This window comes from Kogia breviceps, chromosome 8 (assembly GCF_026419965.1).
Source record: "Kogia breviceps isolate mKogBre1 chromosome 8, mKogBre1 haplotype 1, whole genome shotgun sequence".
Lineage (NCBI taxonomy): Eukaryota > Metazoa > Chordata > Mammalia > Artiodactyla > Physeteridae > Kogia > Kogia breviceps.
Window position 1 is genome coordinate 84,469,938 of NC_081317.1, and position 18,598 is coordinate 84,488,535.

Below are 18,598 nucleotides of genomic sequence, written 5' to 3' on the forward strand. Positions count from 1 at the left end.
TGCCCATCTCTGTCTGATCACTATGGCCAAGGAAGCAGAATCAATAAGAAGATGTCAGTTTCCTTTTAAGTAAGTCCAGTGGTTAAAATAAACATTTCTTAGAAGATAGGGGGTGAGTGCTACTTGTAAGAGACCAGAAGAGTCCTGTGCAGATCTTATAGATAAATCTCTACCACTGTCCATCTCTTGGCCACCTAGCTCTCTCATATACCTTCTTCTTCCTTTTTAAATAATTTCCCCAAAGCCCCTGTGGTTGAGTGATTGCCAAAATGGCTCCAATTCCCCTCTTTGCTCTCTACCTATGCCCTTTGTGATATGACTTTGCAACAACTCCATTAATAGGTAGTAATAGGTAATATTTCCCCATCCTTTGAATCCAGGCTGGCCTATGACTTACTATGGCCAATTGAATAGGACAGAAGTGACAATGGGCTAGTTCTGAGCCTAGGTTTGAAAAGGCCCTGTGCGCTTCTGCTCTTCAATTAGAACCCTGCCACCAACATTAGAACAAGCCCAGTCTAGTCTGATGGAGGATGAAAGACTCTGGAGGCAGAGCCAGATCATTCTAGGTGAGGCCATTTTACCTGGCAAGCTCCTCTCTCCCCTCAACCCACCAGCTGAGTCGCAGACACATGAATAAGTTCAACCAGGATCAGTTGAGCCTAGCCAAGACTGAAGAACTGCCCAACCAACCCACAAACTCAGGAGCTAAATAAATGGTTGTTGTTTTAAGCCACTAGATTTTGTGGTTACATGTTAACAGAATTTTAGTGGAAAGAGATAACCAATATAGCCACCAGTTTACAAATGCAATAATCCCACATATAAACACAGATACTATTCAGCTCACCTAAATGCAAATAGCTGAATGTCCAGTATCACAGAGTGATGTCTGTTCCTGTCCATTAGGTATAGATGCGACTTTTAAGATATTAATATTTAATAGTGTCAGAAAATTAGGATAATGCCAATCAAAACTTGCCACTTAGAAATGGGGGAGGGAGAAGTCACATGTAGGGGCAAATGCTACTCTAGCATTGAGTCTTCTTATTGGTCCTTGCCCAGAATTCTCAGTTTCCTTTGAAAGTTGCCCTCAGGCATTGTATGCATGTAGCCTTGGCAGGAGGGTGATTCCAGTATCCCCCATACACACACACACACACACACACACACACACACACACACACACACACACACAAATGTCCTGCTGGTCAGGGATAATAAGATAAATGATGACCTTAGTAGGTTTCATTGGCATCTCTGTATTGAATCATTTCCCTGGCAGTATATTGAGTTCTTTAATTGGCCAATCTGGTGGCTCAGGTTCTGCCAGCTGGGTGACTTTCCTCCTCCATTTCCATCAGCAGCAACCCCAAGAGAAGGGAGAGAGGCTTTGGGAAGTCTGAACATCTCAATCATCCAGCTCACCTACAATGGGTGCAGACCTAGAGATGCAAGGATTTCCTTGGGGCTTAAGCAATCTCTGGCTCCTGTGTCCAGATTTGAGATTTCTCTGGCAACATCATCATAACTGCCTAGTCACCAGTGCCAGAAATGTGGTCCATCTTGATATCTGAACTGAACATCAACTTCACTTCTTTCCCCCAGCCTCTATGTGCCTAGGCCTTAATTTGAAGAATTAGATCTCTGCCTCTGTCTTGTGTTTAGAAGGGTGGGTGGAGAAGGGAGGCAAAACTAATCTCTCTCCTAACCCCAGCTAATGCTTGGGAGCGGCCTGGGAGATCAGACTTCCTAATGCCCCTGGGGTTTCCCCAGTATGTCACTTTAGCTTGGGCTGAGAAATAGACTTTTGCAATTTTCCAATGCCAGGATACCACCCCTTCAGCAGAATAGGATCACTGCAGAAGGACAGAAAGGAATTGGTTGAACACCACCATTTCTCTCTCCTGCTGGTCTGCCCTCAACAGAGACAAAGCATGTCTTTCTTTTGCAGCACCACACGGAGTGTCCTAAGAGGCCGCCCTCACACTCCACCATCATGACATTTTCTACCACATCTTCCAAAACTTTTGTCTTGGTGGAGATGGGGTTTGAATTCCAAGGGACCACAGCTTCAGTTTAACCAATAGCTTCAAATCTGCTTAACAGCACAGGATTTAGACCACATGCTTGGAAGACTTTTCCATAGGAAGAAGGGTGCTCTTCCCAGAACTTCAACATACTGGGCAAACAAAAGAAATCCTTGACTGGGACTTCCCTGGTGGCTCAGTGGTTAAGAATCCGCCTGCCAATGCAGGGGACATGGGTTGGATCCCTGGTCTGGGAACATCCCACATGTCGAGGAGCAACTAAGCCTTTGCCCCGCAACTACTGAGCCTGCGCTCTAGAGCCCGTGCACGGCAACCAAGAGTAGCCACCGCTCGCCGAAACCCACGCACGTAGCAATGAAGACCCAACACAGCCAATAAGGGAGGGAGGGAGGGAGGGAGGGAGGGAGGGAGAAAGGAAGAAAGAAATCCTTGACAACTACAACTCCATACTGAACACCGCTCCTCTAGGGTTGCCAACTCTGATTGATTGGTAGGGGCTGCTTTCAGTGCTGCATAGAGAGGGATTCTGAGGCCATGTCTGGACTCTGGGAAAGAATGCCATGATTAATTAGCTATGTCTGGGAAGGTCAAGAGATAGGCAAGTAGCAAGACATATGTCACTTTTTGCCATTCTTGTTCTACACCAGTTAAATGTAAGATCAGGTCTGCTATGTGGCTTTGTCTTTACAAGGTAAGAATTTAAAAATTTTATAAGCATTTGAGATAAAATTTGAGAAGAGTCTAATATGAAAAATAATCACCTTAACAGACAGAATACCTTTACTTTTTGGAAAACTAGTTCATTTGTATATATAAATCAACATTGTCTACAGAAGATGTGTTTGCACTTGGAATAGGCTAATGTCATCCCCAATTTAAACTGTCTCATACTAAAGGTTACACATTTCTTTCTTTTTAAATAAAAAGTCAGATAATCACCGAACACCTTATATTCTATTAAAATAATCTCATCTTTTTGAGGCTCAGATATAACACCTGTTCTGCCTGAATCTTGTATTGTGATGATCAGATGTACTTTGAACAACTTAAAATACTGTATGAACGTTATTTTTACTGTTTTCTACCTTGAAAACTGGGATACTCTATGTAAATTATTTTTACCTTCATGAACTTTTAAATTTTGGCTACCTAGCATTGGTCCTTCCTCCTAGAGTGTTCCAATCTCCTTTTGGGGTAGCCTTCAGGCACCGTGAGTGTATCCTTGACAGGAGGGTGATTCTAGCTCTCCCCCATCCACACAAAACTGGGCAAGGGTGGAGGCGCCACTCATTTCTGAAATTGCCAACGTGCAGGCATCTGAGGAAGCTCAGCAGAACTGGATGCTTACTTCTGAGATATTGGCTCTAGAATATGGGTGGAAGTCAGCAGCCACAGTAGATGTGGTCACAGCCTTAGTGGAGGCTGTGATGGAGACCGTGGTCTGATTCTGACTTGACTGTTCTTGGGGGTGACCATGGCCATGGCTCCTGATGCCCAGCCTCCCTCCTTGTCGTCTGTCCATTTTCCAAGTCACATTTTCCGGTCTCCCAATTAAACTCTCGATATCTAACATCTATGAATTCCCTCCTCATTTTATTTTACATTTTCATGTATGTATCCATTTCTATTGCAAAAAGGAGCCACAGGTGATACAGCACCTGATAGGAGCAATAAATGTGGACCTCAGACACGTGTCAGTGTCTTGTTCATTGAGCCTGAAATGTAGCAAGGGCTCAATAAATAAGTGAAAGTATGGGATACAACCGACCTCTGACCTCTGTACACTAATCAGCCACATGCTGATCCCAGTGCAGCTCCAGACAACGTGTCTGAGATCAAGGGGAAAGAGCCAAGCTGGCTGCATCTGTCCTCTTTGATGAGGGAGGTAAATCTTTCCCACAAACCATCATCCTGAAATCTCCTGCTTACTTCACTTTCAGCATCCCCGGCTGCCACGGAAGGTGGGAAATCATGTATCTCACCTGAGGCTGGGACCTGTGTTACCACAGATATGCGGTTCTGTCAGTAAGGAAGAAATGGGTGACCAGATATTGGGTAGGCAACAAATGATGTCTGCCAGAAAAAAATCAAATACCAAAGAGATAATAATCCTGGCCCTCTGAGAGTTAGAAACCATGGGAATCTGGACCACTAAGGAAATGGGAAACCTTCCTAATGAACAGGATCCCTGGTCCCCATGGTCCACCCTGTCTGCTCCGGGCCAAGCAAAATGTCCCTGCAGAGGTTGCGCTAAGTCTAAAGATGGGGGCCCTACTTTCAGATACAAACGTGTAAGCTCTGGCTGGAGACGAGGACTTATTTCTTCAGAGGAACCAGAATCGCCATAGCTGACCAAGGTCTTATAAGTCTAGAGGTTTCTACCTGTCAGCAGAGATGACCCTAAACTGCTCAGGATCAAAGGCTCTAGTCTGATGTGTTTTCTGTGATGCAGCTATCCTGGCCAAGTGTTCTTTGTGCTGCCAACAGCCCTGCTGAATCCTTTCTGATGGCCTTAAAGGGCTGCTGCAGACTCCTGTCCCTTCAGGATAGATGGTCCCAGGAGACCCTACTAACCCAGCAATGACCTTTGTCCCTCTGACCTCTCCTGGAGTTCCTTGCCTCTGACCGCAAGAACTAAACAGTCCCATACTATGCCCTGCAGAGGCCCCAAACACTGGGCCCAGGGAGTGGCTAATTGGTTTTTTACAAGCCTAAGATAATTCTGACATTTAAATATTGACGTTCATTTCTGGACAGCTATAAACACAAAAGGGGGGAAAGAGCATGTTTAACCATTTCCGCACATTCAGTCTTACTGTGATAATGGTCTTTAGTCAATAAGCCCAGCTTTCTAAAGAGGGGACTCATTTGCATCAAAAGGGATGTTCAGTGCACTCTGTCTCATGACAGAATTGTCCATCACTTGGTGTCTACTCTGTCCTCCCATATTTTGGGGTGGCAGGAGGGCTGTAGGAATCCTGAGTTCTAGGCTGAAGGAAGTATAAAGCAGATTGTATTCAGCACCCAAAGATTTTCCCGGTAGCCAATGAGACTCTGCTGAGGGTGGGGAGATTCTAATCATTGAACCCCAGATCAAGAGTAGGAGCCACTGCCTTCCTCTCCTTGAAACACATCTATGAGGGAGGATACAGGTGGGGACTTAAGATGCCAGGGGTAGATCACTGAGCTGACACATCCAGAAAGGAACCAGGGTACCATTTCTATCCCCCTCCCAATCCTGCTTATCTCCTCTGATAAAGTCATTCTGTGCTTGTCTTTTCATCAGGCTCTCAAAACCACTTGCCCATATGTCCCTAACATCTGCTCACCCTTTTTTTCTTGTACTATTTTGTATTGTTTCTTGAAAGTGCCCCTCAACAAGTAGACAATAATTTATTCCAATGCTGAGATTTCTGTTTTCCCATGTATTTACTGTTATATTAAAGGCTCATAATCCACCCATAGGATCTGCTTCTTTTTTAACCAGGATCAAGAAATACTATCAAGATATAGAGACAATGTTAATGATGATGGCATCCTTTGGTTCATTTAAAGCACCATTAATATTACAATATAGGTCATAGAATCATAATTTGCTAATTTATGTGTAATTGAAAGGTGGTCTTTCTCTCACAGACTCTTATGTTATGTTAATGGGTACCTTATGTTATATTTGTGTAGGTTCTCATATTATCTCTCTATGGAGTCCAGGCTTTGTTATTTTAGGGTCCTAGAGTCACATATTCACTTATAGTACAAATCAGATGTTAATAGAAAGCACAGTTTCTTTCATTTTCCTATTAACAGATCCCTTTTATAAATGCCTAATTCAGCAGCACGGGAAAAAGAAAAAACTACATTTCTTTTAACAACCCAGAAAATTTCATCCTCTTGATTAATTTTCAAACTTTCTCTACCTAAATGCTCAGCCTATTTTGGAAGAGATGCTCCATCTTTCAGATTTCTGCTTTCTCTCCCTGTTTTCCCTGTGATGACCTCTGGGTAGAACATGGGAAGAGGTGGGGCTTTGTGACTTCGTGGTGGTAGTGGGGTGACAGGGTCTTCAGGTCAGCAGAGTCTACCCTGGATCCCCATGAGGTCTGCTGCAGAGAAACTGGACTGGGCTGTTCGGGAACTGATGACCACAGTGGATTAGTAGCTCTCCTTCTAGAAGGTTCTGCTGAGAACTGATCCTGGAGCCTGGGGATAGTGTGACTGATGGTCAGTTTTCTCTTCCATCTTGATCTGAAGCTGGTCATTTCCCTGGTGACTTAGTCCCACATTGCCTTTGCTGGTGCCGAGGACTCCAAATGGAAACTCGTCCAGCCAGTCTGCCCGAAGTCCTCATTGCTGACCCAGCACAGTGACTGTCTGCCTTCCAGAAAGTTCCTGCCAGACTCTCCTTTAACTTTCCAGACTGTCCTTGGTTCTTCTGGGTCTCATCCATGCCACGGAGAAGCAGAGAGCAGTTCAGGAGGTCCGCCTTCTGCCTCATTTGGGGGGATATGTGAGTTTACTTTGCTATGGTCATTCTTGGTTGCCGAGGGTGGGCTGAAGGGTTCTGTCCTCATGGAACCCCAAGTAGAAAAGGAGGACAGAAACCCCTGTCTTCACCTTTTCCCCCAACTTAGCACATTTTACTGAATCTAAGATGCCATTGCTTTTAAGAAATACCACTGTTCTGTATGCTGCTAAAAAAAGAAAATAAGTGCCTAGTAAGATCCATGTACACATCCTGATGCATTCTGATTTCAGACATGAGAAAGCATGAAAATATGTGTACATTAAATGACTGAATGATTTATGTGTGTAACATAGGTTCCTGTCCAAAGAACGTCGGCCCCGTGAAGATGGAGACATAATCTAACCACTGCTAACCTTCCTCTCTCACCTCCTTCACTCCACAGCCCCTCCACAGTAAGAGGAATAAGCTATGTGCTTTTTGTTTCTTGTCATTTCATCCTCCTGCTACCCCAGGGCAGGAAGCTTCACCACCTAGCTTCCCCTCACCATGGAAGAAACTCATCTACTCAGTCCTGCCTAGCTCTTGATGAGACGATAAACAACGAATTTGGAAAGTCTTTTCTATTTTAACAAAGCTTGGCTTTTTTTTTATTGCGGTACGCAGGCCTCTCACTGCTGTGGCCTCTCCCGCTGCGGAGCACAGGCTCCGGACGCGCAAGCTCAGCGGCCATGGCTCACGGGCCCAGCCGCTCCGCGGCACGTGGGATCTTCCCGGACCGGGGCACGAACCCGTGTCCCCTGCATCGGCAGGCCGATTCTCAACCATTGCACCACCAGGGAAGCCCTAAATGTGACTCTTTAAGTATTATTTCAGAGCAGGCCAAAAGAGAAATTCCAAGGGCAGGACCTGCTGTAACGTAGGGGTTTTGTGCTGCTATTGAAGCTTTTTCTTCCTGGCTTTCTTTAAAAAGAAACTTTATTGAGATGGCTGGTGTGGTAATAGGAGTAGTTTCTCTGGCCAGGTCTTAGCTGACTGTACAAGGAACAACCATCTCTAAGGGCCCTTCTCCTGGCTAGCCTGTCCCAAGACACTGCCAACAGATCTAAATATAAACAAAGTAATTGGCAGGTCAAGAGTTGATAGTACTAGAAGAATACAAACGAGATCACGATATGATTGCATTTACTTGTAAACAGGCAGCTGAAAGAAGTGAAAAATTTACAGAATCACCTGGACTTTTTCCTTCATCATTTTGTTCACCAAAACCTCATTATTTCTCTTTTTTCAGTTGCAGTGTTATAATCACATAACTGTCATTTAAAATATGATTTAAGGGAAACCATATTTTTTTAAATACACATTTTGAAGTGTGATTTTTTAGTATATTCATGGCAAAACTGTGTGTGTGTGTGTGTGTGTGTGTGTGTGTGTGTGTGTGCAGCACTAAATCTCTAGTACACTTGACTTTAATATGGAAGCATCAAAAGTGGAAGTGAGTGAATGTTCCTGAAATTCACATTACAGAAGTTTCTTTTGGATGCTGATGGTGAGCTTTAGCTATGATCAGTTTTGCAAACTGATCTTTAGGACCCTAAAATGAATGAAACGTTTTTAGTTAAAAGATATTTGCATGTATTGGAGGGATTGCTGAAGGTGGAGAATTTTCTTTTAATAGTAACTATTAAAGGCTTTCTCTAGCAGCAAGTATGAAACAATGTTTCCTCATCAGTTTTTCCTTCTGTTTGCAATCGCCTATGCCTTACCCTGAGTAGAATTTCACCCCAGCAGGTTAATAGGCTGCAACACACAAAAAGGGCCAATGAATCTGTTTGTTACAGTCTACTTACTAAGGCTGTGGCTACAATACTCCAGTGCTGAAGTCAGTGAAAAGGCATCATCCAAATACAATCCAAGGAAAATGCAAGCTGATACAGCACAAAGATGCTTTGTTTAAGAATGGCAGAAATTTCCAGCAACTATCTGGAAAAAAAAAAAAATGCAGGATGGGAGGGAATGTAATCAAGTAACAAAACAAACCCAAACTAAAAGAGAATCTTTATAAACCAGCACAAGGACACTTTGTTTTTAAGTGCACACAATGAATTTTAAAGATCTTTGTTCAGAAGGGAAATAAAGTATTATGAAGGACTGACACATTTGATGGGTGGATGGTTTCTGAAAAACCACATTATCAATTACTTTTTCCTTGTTTGGCTCCAGTCCAGTAATTTTTATTTGAACAAGCCACATGCTAGCATGGTTTTGATTGCAGGAAGTGACTGGTTGTTGTTAAAGGCTACTATTTCACTGATGAGCTTATCTCTTCCTCCCCCTCCCCGTTCTGATGGGACTCTGATATGAAAGGCACAGCTTCAGTTGTTATAAACAGAGTCAGGGATTGTTTGATAGACCCACCCGTGTTTTGCTTTCAGCCTTCTGTGGTACAATACGGACAATGTATTCAGCAGTGCTTCAGAAAACAAACGAATCTGGTTTATTTATGTCCTTGACTTTGATATGAAATTTTGATTTTTTTCTGACATTCAAAGCTCTCATAAATCTAAGTTTGCTAGCAAAAAACAGTTCTGAATATGATATATATGTGTGTGTGTTTTTGTTTTTTTTTACATAAGACTACTATCTCAAGTGAACCTTGCTGAGAAAAAAGAATCTTTATGAAACAGTCAACCTAAAATGTATCACGGATCTTCTCAAACAATACAGTGCCCTGTTCTTACTTCACATATTTTTCATCTAATGAAAACAAGTACATTGGAACATTGTTTATTGGCCTAAACATAAGAAATATAGCTAATTAAACTATATTATTAGATATTATCAATTTTCCTCTGTAATTAAAGAAAGATTTGGGAGCAGCCATCAGTGGACAGGAAATTATCTATGAAATCAACTGTTGATACTCATGGTGTGTGTATGTGTGTGTGTATCCGCTATTCATGATAACTTCCTTTATGATTACAGTTTTTGCATGTTACCATGCCTGAAACTTCAAATATTTCTAAATTCCCAGGGTAGTATGTTGACAATAGACTCTGGATAGTTACTTGAGTATGGTTCCTTGTTCTATATTTTAAACACTAATTTTAGTGACTATTTCCTCTGGTGAGAATTAGATATAAAATAAAAAGATGGACTTAGAGACTGGGTCATTTGATTATTCATCAGAACATGAAAACAATTTGAATGAATTAGGATTTAATCTGCTCAATGGAGGAGATATAAATTTAGCAACCATTTGCTGATTCACTGGTTCCTATCAAAATTCTCCTAAAGAAGATCCCATAGCATAGCGAGGTTTATAAAATTTATTATTAGCTACAGCTTAGTCCCTGAAAACAAAATAAAGGAAACAAAATGAAAAAAACAAAAGACATTTTATATCAAAATTATGTATCATACTTTTAATATAGGAGTATAAATGTCATACTCCTTTCTGACCTAGAAAAGGATGGTTTGAAAACAGCAGAAAACAAAACAAAACAACACTTCTAGAGAAACAGTCCTGGATTTGAATATTACTCTGCCATTTGCAGGCTGGATGGATTTATGCAAGTCTGGGAACCTGTCCAGTAGTCCATGGGCTCACCTTTAAGATGAAGATGAGATGGAGATTTAGGCATCAAGGTAGATTATTTATATGGCAATGTCTGGCACACTTAGTAAATGTTAGCTACCAGTTGGCTTGATTACATGAACCTAGCTGTGAAATAAATACAGGTCCTTCCTAGGACATACTAGAAGGCCATGAGGCAAGGTTCATAAGAGAAATTACAGGCTTTCTAGCCCCCTAAGTCTTGACCCTCAAAATGTTAAAAACAAAATTACACATCCCTTTTTATCACTATTTAAATTTCCAGTTGAATTGACTAATTAGTACTTTATTTGGCAATTCCTTCTCCCTAAGCTATGACTTTGTATATATCTGGTTTTAATAATTAGTAAAGTTCTATTTGTGCATGCAGTAGCTTTGCAGATAATAAAAATTTAATTAAACTTACTTTGATGCAACTTTGATTATAAATTTTCCTAAGCATTGCATAAATAATTCAAAAATGTATGTGACTAACATACTTCATTCAACAAAAAGTGAATTTTCAAAACTGTCAAATATGGTTGTTTGTGTTAGGCTATTGTAAACACCCTGCCCTCAAATGGATAGAAAATGTACAGTTAGGCTATTTTTGCCAGTGCAGTTTTTACTATCTAGCGTTTTTATATCTTTGAGTAGATTTCTGAATCTGACTAATTCTTACAACATGATTCACATGTTTACTGTTTTTGGAGCAAGTTGTTAGAGAACACTGATTGCTGCACAGCAATCTAAATGTTATAAAAATGTTTCTAAATACAATTTGCAATAAATATTTGACAATTCTTTATTTCACATTTTCAATGTCTTATTAAAATATACATGACAATTACCATCATAATAAATCATTTTCTACACGATAAATTATGTCTTAAAATTTTCAAAGAATATGAAATCCTCCCAGGACTTAAAAACAAACTGTTCCCTTTCAAGAAAGCATAAGTACCAAATTGCTTAAGCCTGTAAAGGAAAAAGAGTCTATGCTGCTGTTTAAATCCCTGATGAACGTCACTCCTGGAAATTATAAGATTATTCCAGCATGGCTTCCCTTTTAAAAGCCTTAATTTCTCTTTAAATTCTCTCTGGATAAATTCTAAAAAGTGCCTCAGTTTGGATTATAAACTTAGAATGGAGAACAAGTGAGCAAAAATTGTCAGATTCAGAAATCAACCCTAAGCTACAAAAACACTGCACAGTAGTAACTGTGCTGGGGAAAGGTTTGCCAATCATGCTATTGGTAACTTTGCTGTGATATGAGGGGAGATGAGCAAGGAACGTGGCTAGACTGAACAATGGCTGGGTGGCATCTACGACTGAGCAGTTCAAGGGGCAGCTCTAGTGGAGTGGAAACAAGTGGAATCTGAAAGCTCAGGCTTGATTCCCAACTTGCTTGTTTACTAGCTGTATAACTTTCAAGAGGCCACTGGTTTCTCTGAACATCAGTTTCCTGGTCTGTAAAATGGGATTTTAATACCCATCCATCCTATCTCTCACTGCCTTTGCACACTACCAGATGTAATAATATGGGGCAGCCCTAGGTACCCCTTGTGGTCCATACAGAGATAAGGTATCAGATGGTCTCTCTTATGGAGCTATTTAATAAAACTCTATAATTAAACCATTCAAATCATGTTCTATATAAAACCAAGCAGCGAAGGCGGGGGTGTCTCCATGAATGAAAATTTCCCCAAATATCATAGTCTTTTCTAAAAGTAGTAGTGCATTGGATCAGATATTACACTGTGAATGATGGCTCATTCACACTATTTTACAAGGATTTCTTGTAAAAAGAGAGTCATGTGATTTACCAGAAGTGTTCCAGGCTACATAACATTGAAGACAAGTCCTGAATTGAATTATAGCAGTGGGAGCCCACAGACTAGCATTAAGATTATAGACCCTTACCATTTTGCTCACTTTACAAGACAACTGATCAATTTTCAACAAAATGTGTCTGCTTCCACTTCCCCCAAATAATATTCATTCCAGAAGTTCATTTCTTTGGAAGAGGGAAAGAAAAGGTGATCAAGCTTAGCAGATGGTCCTGAATCCAAATTTATTCTATATGACCCATGCAAGTCCCAAATTATAAAATATTTTTCGAGCTGCAAATGTTTGCATTTAGAATGGAGGGATCATACCTCCTTTATGGAGGAGAAATCAGAAAGGTTAAAAGAGTAGGCAAAGTTAACAAGATCATAGTTAATTGTGAATTTTCACAGTTCCAGTGAAAATAATACTAGACTTTCATGAATTATTTTCTTGTACAAAGCGGTATGGTATTTAGTTATACTTTCCTACACTTACCCCATTCCCATGCCACGCATTTCAGAAAGTAAATCTGTAGTTTTTCTCCCGTAATATCTACCCTGCAAGTGTTATGACAGTTAGCATGAGTGGGAGCCTGTGTGAAGGAGTAGCAAGAGCAGCTGAATAGGTATGAACCCTGCTGTTGTGAAAAGTAAAAGGACTCGTGCTTAAAGGGCCCAGATCCATTTTCGCAGAGCAGGCAAAGAGCATGGATACATTTGGAACTGAGAGGCAATAAATCAAAAATAGCCACATAGCTGCTAAATTCCCTTATCCTGGCGCATATTAGGTGTTCAATAAATATTTGATGGAGGAATAAATTATTTACAGCATATAACCTAAGGGGAAACAATATGTTTGCTTTGCATGTCACTTTAAGATTGAAAGCCCCAAGCTTAGTTTCCAACCTGAATGCTGCTTTGGAGTCCCCCCCAACACCCTGGCCCCCCACAAGGCCCAACAGTGAGGTAGGGATAAGACAAGCCCTCAAGTGACGTCACAGCTTTGCTCAACAGTTTGGGAGAACTGCAATGAGAGAAGACACTTCCTGTGTTGGGACCCCGGGCTGGGCTATGGGTTGCTTCACTTGGCATCCTTCCGAGACATCCCTGTGAATTATGTATATCTGCCACATGGTCAAAATGTGAAACATATCCAAGTGCTGTATTTAAAAATTGTACTCAATAAAAAATAAACAACCTTACTTCTCCAACCACTCTTTTGTTGACACAAACTGTCAAGAGAGATTAGGAAGAAAGGTCCCTAATACAAGTATTTGATACTTCCTAACAGAGCATAGTTTCCCCTTTGTCCACGGACCCTTTCAATAGCTCTTCAGGTTCTATTATCAGGATTCTCATTCCCTGTCCTGGGAAATAACTGCATAGCATTTCCATAAATATGGCCCAAATGATGCTAAAGCTTTCTGTATTGACACAGCATGGCTTTCACTCATTAATGCCATCAACAAATATTTACTGAGCACCAAGTATGTGTCAGACATCATTCTAGGCATTTGGAGTGAGGCTGTGAACATAACCAGGTCCCTGTTCTCATGGAACTTGCTAACATTCTGGCCAGAACGGGTAAAATAGAACCTCCTACAGAGGCACGGTGGGTAATTAAACAAACTTGAAAAGCTCCAGTGGGAGCAAATAGCCAACCGTAGAATAGTTGCTGGTGTTCTTAGAAGATACACTGTCCTAGTGTAGAAACTGTATTGCCCAAGTCTTCTAATTTTTGGTTTCTGGGAATGTTTCAAAACAGTGCAGTCCAATGCAAATATGTGAGTGACATAAGGTAACTTAAAATTTTCTAGCATCTGGGTTATAAAGGTAAAAAGAAAGAGACAAAATTAATTTTAGTAATATATTTTGTCTAACCAATTATATTCAAAATATTGGAATTTCAACGTGATATTATTAATTATTGAGCTATTTCACTTTTCTTTTTTTGTACTCACTCTTCAAAGTCGGTGTGTATGTGTACTTACAGCGCCTCTCATTTTGGACTGGCCACATTTCAAGTGCCAAAAAGCCATGTGTGTCTAGGTATCGGACAGAGGAAGTTCAGAAAACTGCCCGTGGAGTCTTTCATTCTCTTATTTGGGGGATGGAGGAGAAGATATATGCTGAATTGAAACATTCTGTGAACTCCAGTTCCAGGATTTTAGTAAACAAATTAGAGTAAGGTGAAGACCATCATAGCCGAACTTAGAACCAGCCCTTCAAGTGCCCAGCACAGAGAGAGGCCCATAGAATGTGCTGGGCTGTACAGTAAGTCATTGTTCGATTCGTCCACTGAGGCAAGGGATATCATTAAGAAGGGTTTTCCACGAATGCTGAGACATCTCGGCCAACGTCTCAAGTTAGAGTAGGCAAAAGACACTCATAAATACACATCCAAAACTCAGACAATCATTAGGTTAGCCAACCCCGCACTTTATCTGAATTCCTCCTGCCCGCTCCCCCGCCCAAAAAACAAAAATGGTGGGAGGCAAGCTAGGAAAGTTGCGAGCCGAGCCGTGCAGCTTCCCCTTAAACCGCGGAGCTGCCCCCCGCTGGACGAGGACTAGAGGTGGATACGCTGCCTACCCCAGGCTATTCCTTCTTGCCACGAAGTCCACTCTCACCTCTTTAGCCACTACCACAGGGATGTCCCTCCCTCAGTCTCTGCCCCCCGGACCGCCCCCACCTTTCCAGCCCTAGTCCCCCGCTGTGGCCGACCCACCATCTCTCGTGCCCCGCGTGGCTTCCTGCCAGTTTCAACCGCGACAAACTCGACTTGCTTCTCCAAAAAGCGGGAAAAAGAGGGGCGGTCTTCGTCCTACTGATACGGGGGAGGGAGCATCTCGGGGCGTGGAGGGCCGTTTTCTTCCCTGTGCGGGGGGCCAGCACCTAGATACTGTTTTCGCGCGGAGCGACTGACAGTCTCAGGGGTGCAGGTGGCTCTCTCGACAAAGTTTCAGACTCCTGCTCCCCGGGCCTCCAGCCCCACCCCGAAACTCCAAGGTTACGCCCCCGCGACCCCGGGTCAGAGCGTCTTGGGGAGCTTCCATGCAGAGTTGCTCGGGGGAGGCAGTCCCGCTTCGAGGTTAAACTGCAATCACAGCCCCCTCTGGGCTCGGAGAGGCGCCCCACCCCCACCCCCGCGTCCCCGCCCCTCACCCGGGTCAGCGTCTCGCAGCTCAGTCTCCGGCTCTAAACAAGAACAGGGGCCCGAATCCGCGTTCACACGGAAAATTATGCCGGCTCCAGCGGCGCGTAAAATTCATGTGAACCGAACGAAGTGGGATCGGCGTGATCCTCCCTTTCTTGTCTCAACAGGGGTTTCGCAGCGTTACACAAGGCCGAGCTTGTCTCTTTAAGGAGACATTGGACCCTAATTAGTCCGCATTCCTGGCGCGGCCCGGAGCAAGGGGCCGAGGGTGCTTGGGTTGGAGGGGAGCGGCTGGGAGGACGAGACTCGGAAGATCTCCTGACTAGCCTCTAGTCTCACCGTCCCCCCCACCTCTTTATTTTGCCGCCACCATCGCCCGGTTCTGAAGATGCGGCCAGGGCAGCAGCAACAGCAGCAGCAGTCACCGCTGCTCCCATGCCCACGTTACTTTGATTGACAGCCGAACAAATGTTTCCCAGGTTCGAACGCTCGCGCTAAGGAACTTCAGCCAAGGCGAAGCTCCGCCTTGGGCGGGCCATCTCCGCCCAGCCTCTGCTAACCCCATCCTGTTCCATTCATTGGTCCGAGCCACCGACGACGCCCGGCCCCCACGTGGGTTCCAGCCCGGCCGGCTCCTCCCCGCTAGCTCGCCATTTGTCAGCAATGAAATGATGGGCAGTAACACAGAACGGCGATTAATGTTCAGCCATCTCTGATTGGTTGTTGGAGACGCCTACTGCGCCGGGGTGGGCGGGGCGCTTGAAGATCGCCCCAGAGCGGTCGCGTGGCCGGCCGGTGATTGTAGTCAATCTGGCCAAATCCTCAGCCGCGGTCGCCGGGGGTGGACTACATCTCCCGGGATGCTCCGCGGTCCCTCCACGGACGGTTGTGAATATGTATCAGAATGTTAATGATTAGCCGCTGCTAAATTTGGTCAAAGAAGTCACCTACACAGAGCGTGTTGTTAGAGCTGTTCTGAGCGGGTGTTTGAGCTGTTGGCTGCTTTCTTTCCCCTCTCACACACTTGTATATTATTTTGAGGTGCTGTTCGCAGAGTTTGAAAGGAGAGAGAATTAAAAAAAAAAAAAAAAGCCGCAAGCGTTACACTCTCTTTTATTTTTATAATCCCCTTCAATTTGGGGTTAAAAAAAAAGACGAGAAAACAGGAAGGAAGAAAAATAAGGAAATGAGATGTGGTAAAAGAAGCTAAAAGGTACCTTTTAAAAGATCGTTGCTGTGAGGTGAAAAAAAATCTCCAGAGAAACCAAAAAGCACCGCCGAGACCTCTTCCGAACCAAAGGAGTTTGTGTTTGCTTTTAGGAAAGAAGAGAGAGATCATTCATTTGGAGGAATAACAACCAATTAAAAGGCAAATAAAAAAAGTTTGGAGTGGGACGCCGAGCGAGTCAGCGAGCCAGCGAGCGAGCGGGTGGCGCTGCCGGCGGGCGCTGGGGCGCGGAGCTCTCACTTTACCCGCCCGAGTGAGCGGCGCGGCCGCGGCGCCGGGCTCGGCGGGCACGCCTCGGCGGAGCGAACGTCGGAGCGTTGCCGCGGGAGACGCGCGCCGGACAATGCCCGCGGCGGGCCAGTGACGCCCGCGGGGAATGCGGAGCGGCCCGGCTTCCCGCACCCAGCCGCCACCGCCGCCGCGCGTTTCTGCCGCCCGCGTCACGCGAGACCCGGCGGGGGCCTGGACCGCCCGAACCGCCCCTCGGACCCGGCCGGCCGCCTCTGCCACCGCCGCCTCCGCCTCCTCCTTCTCGGGGCCATTAAAGCCAATGAGCCGCGCGCCTCTGCCCAGCGCAGCCAACTAAATCGGTTTGGATGATTCGCGACCTGAGCAAGATGTACCCGCAGACCAGACACCCGGTGAGTGCGGGCGGCGGGGGCGCTGGCTCTCCCGGCGCCGGGGGATTCTCCGCGTCGCCTTCTGCGTGCGCGTCGAGTTGTGTCTTTGGCCGGAGGGGCGTGGAGGTCGGCCCGAACCCCGCGCCCCGCTCGGGGAGTCGCCCGCCACTCATCCGCCTCCACTCCTCCCGGGCACTGGGGCACTTTCGGAGAGGGGGTGCGGAGAAGCAATTGAGTTGTAGCCATTTTCTTATTGTTGTCTTTGAAGCCCCTGGAAGCCGCGCGGAGCCGTTCGCCGTCCCCGCGCCGCGACTCCTGGAGGAGGGGTGGCGAGCGATGGAGGAGGCGCGACTCCGTGCCGGGGCGGGGAGGGCGCCCTCGGCGGCGGCGCGGCGGGTCCGGTGGCGGCTCGAAAGTGCGGGACGCCGGCCCCTCGCGCCGCGGGCCCCGGGGATCAGCGAGCCAGCCGGCCAACCGTGCCCCCTCCCCCGACCTGTCTGCGGCCCGACGCCATGGCGCGCGTCCCCCCGACGGGCCAGTTTCGATTCCGGGTGGGGAGACAGTGGGCGAGGCGCGCCGGCTCCTGGGCGACCGCCGTTGACGTGGGAGGGGAGCGGGGTCTCGAACTTGCGGGGTCCGGGGTGGACACGGGGACCTGGGGCTAGCCCGCAAGCGGCTTCCGCCGGGCTGTGCGGCCGTGGGAGGGGGCGGGAGGAGAGTTTTAATCGCTCTTTGCCTGCCTGCGCCATGACCCCCCTCCTCCTCCCCCAGCGCCGCGTGGTTTTCTCCATCTCTCCGCCTCGCCTGTGCTGTGGGCTAATCAAATATTTTATTGTTGTTCTTTAGGCACCGCATCAGCCTGCTCAACCCTTTAAATTTACAATTTCCGAGTCCTGTGATCGGATTAAGGAAGAGTTTCAGTTTTTACAGGCTCAATACCACAGGTAACGATATTGACTTTAGCTGATCCTCCTATTTGCTTAGCTCTTGTCTTCCCCCCACATACACACACAGCCCCCCTCCTTTTTTTTTGGCCACCACAAAGGTATTATCGTTTTTCCTTGTGGGCAGAAAGGGCAAGTCAGGGCCTCTTTTCCTCAGGCAGGTGTAAAGAAATTAAGCGTTTCCTCCTTTTCCTGTAAATTAAAAAAAAAAAAAAAAAAAAAGGCTGAGCAATCGAAACTGGGGAGACTTGGAAAACGCTGAGGCCAAACTTTCGATATTGATTTATTGGGGCCAGGAGAATGGAAGGTTGGGAAGGTTCTGGGGCCTTTTGACTTCCTCGGTTCTTTATTACAACGGGCTTCATTCCTTCTTACTTCTTTCTGCCTTTCCGCTGAAATATCAAGAGCTCAGAGCCGTGGGAAGTCGCCAAGTAGGCGATTTCATTACTTCTATGCTGAAAAGATGTTTTCGTCTTAAGAGACAATCATTAGACCTTAGAGTGCCTTTGAAATATTTCACTGGATTTTCAATGACGTGTAATTCTTACTTCATAAATGCCGGAACCAAAACAAGGCACTGAACCCCATCCACGCCTTGCCCCTGGGTGGTGGTATTCAACTTGTCTCTGTGTTTTGGAGGGAAAATAATAAGACATCGTTCATAAGACATACTTGATTCATATTTTTATTAATCTCTTTGTGGAACATTAAA

The 18,598-nt window shown here is 45.0% G+C and overlaps 1 protein-coding gene across 4 annotated transcripts in view; it reads left to right on the forward strand.

Annotated features, from left to right (window-relative positions):
* Positions 1 to 16,040: 16,040 nt before the first annotated feature.
* TLE4 (TLE family member 4, transcriptional corepressor) overlaps positions 16,041 to 18,598 on the forward strand; it is a 151,450-nt gene continuing 148,892 nt past the window's right edge. For all 4 annotated transcript variants that reach the window (XM_059071164.2, XM_059071165.2, XM_059071168.2 and 1 more), the window contains exons 1-2: positions 16,041 to 16,963; positions 17,789 to 17,886. In XM_059071164.2, coding sequence (XP_058927147.1) covers positions 16,919 to 16,963; positions 17,789 to 17,886 — 143 coding nt within the window. In that variant the 5' untranslated portion in view covers positions 16,041 to 16,918. The remainder of the gene's footprint in view (positions 16,964 to 17,788; positions 17,887 to 18,598) is intronic.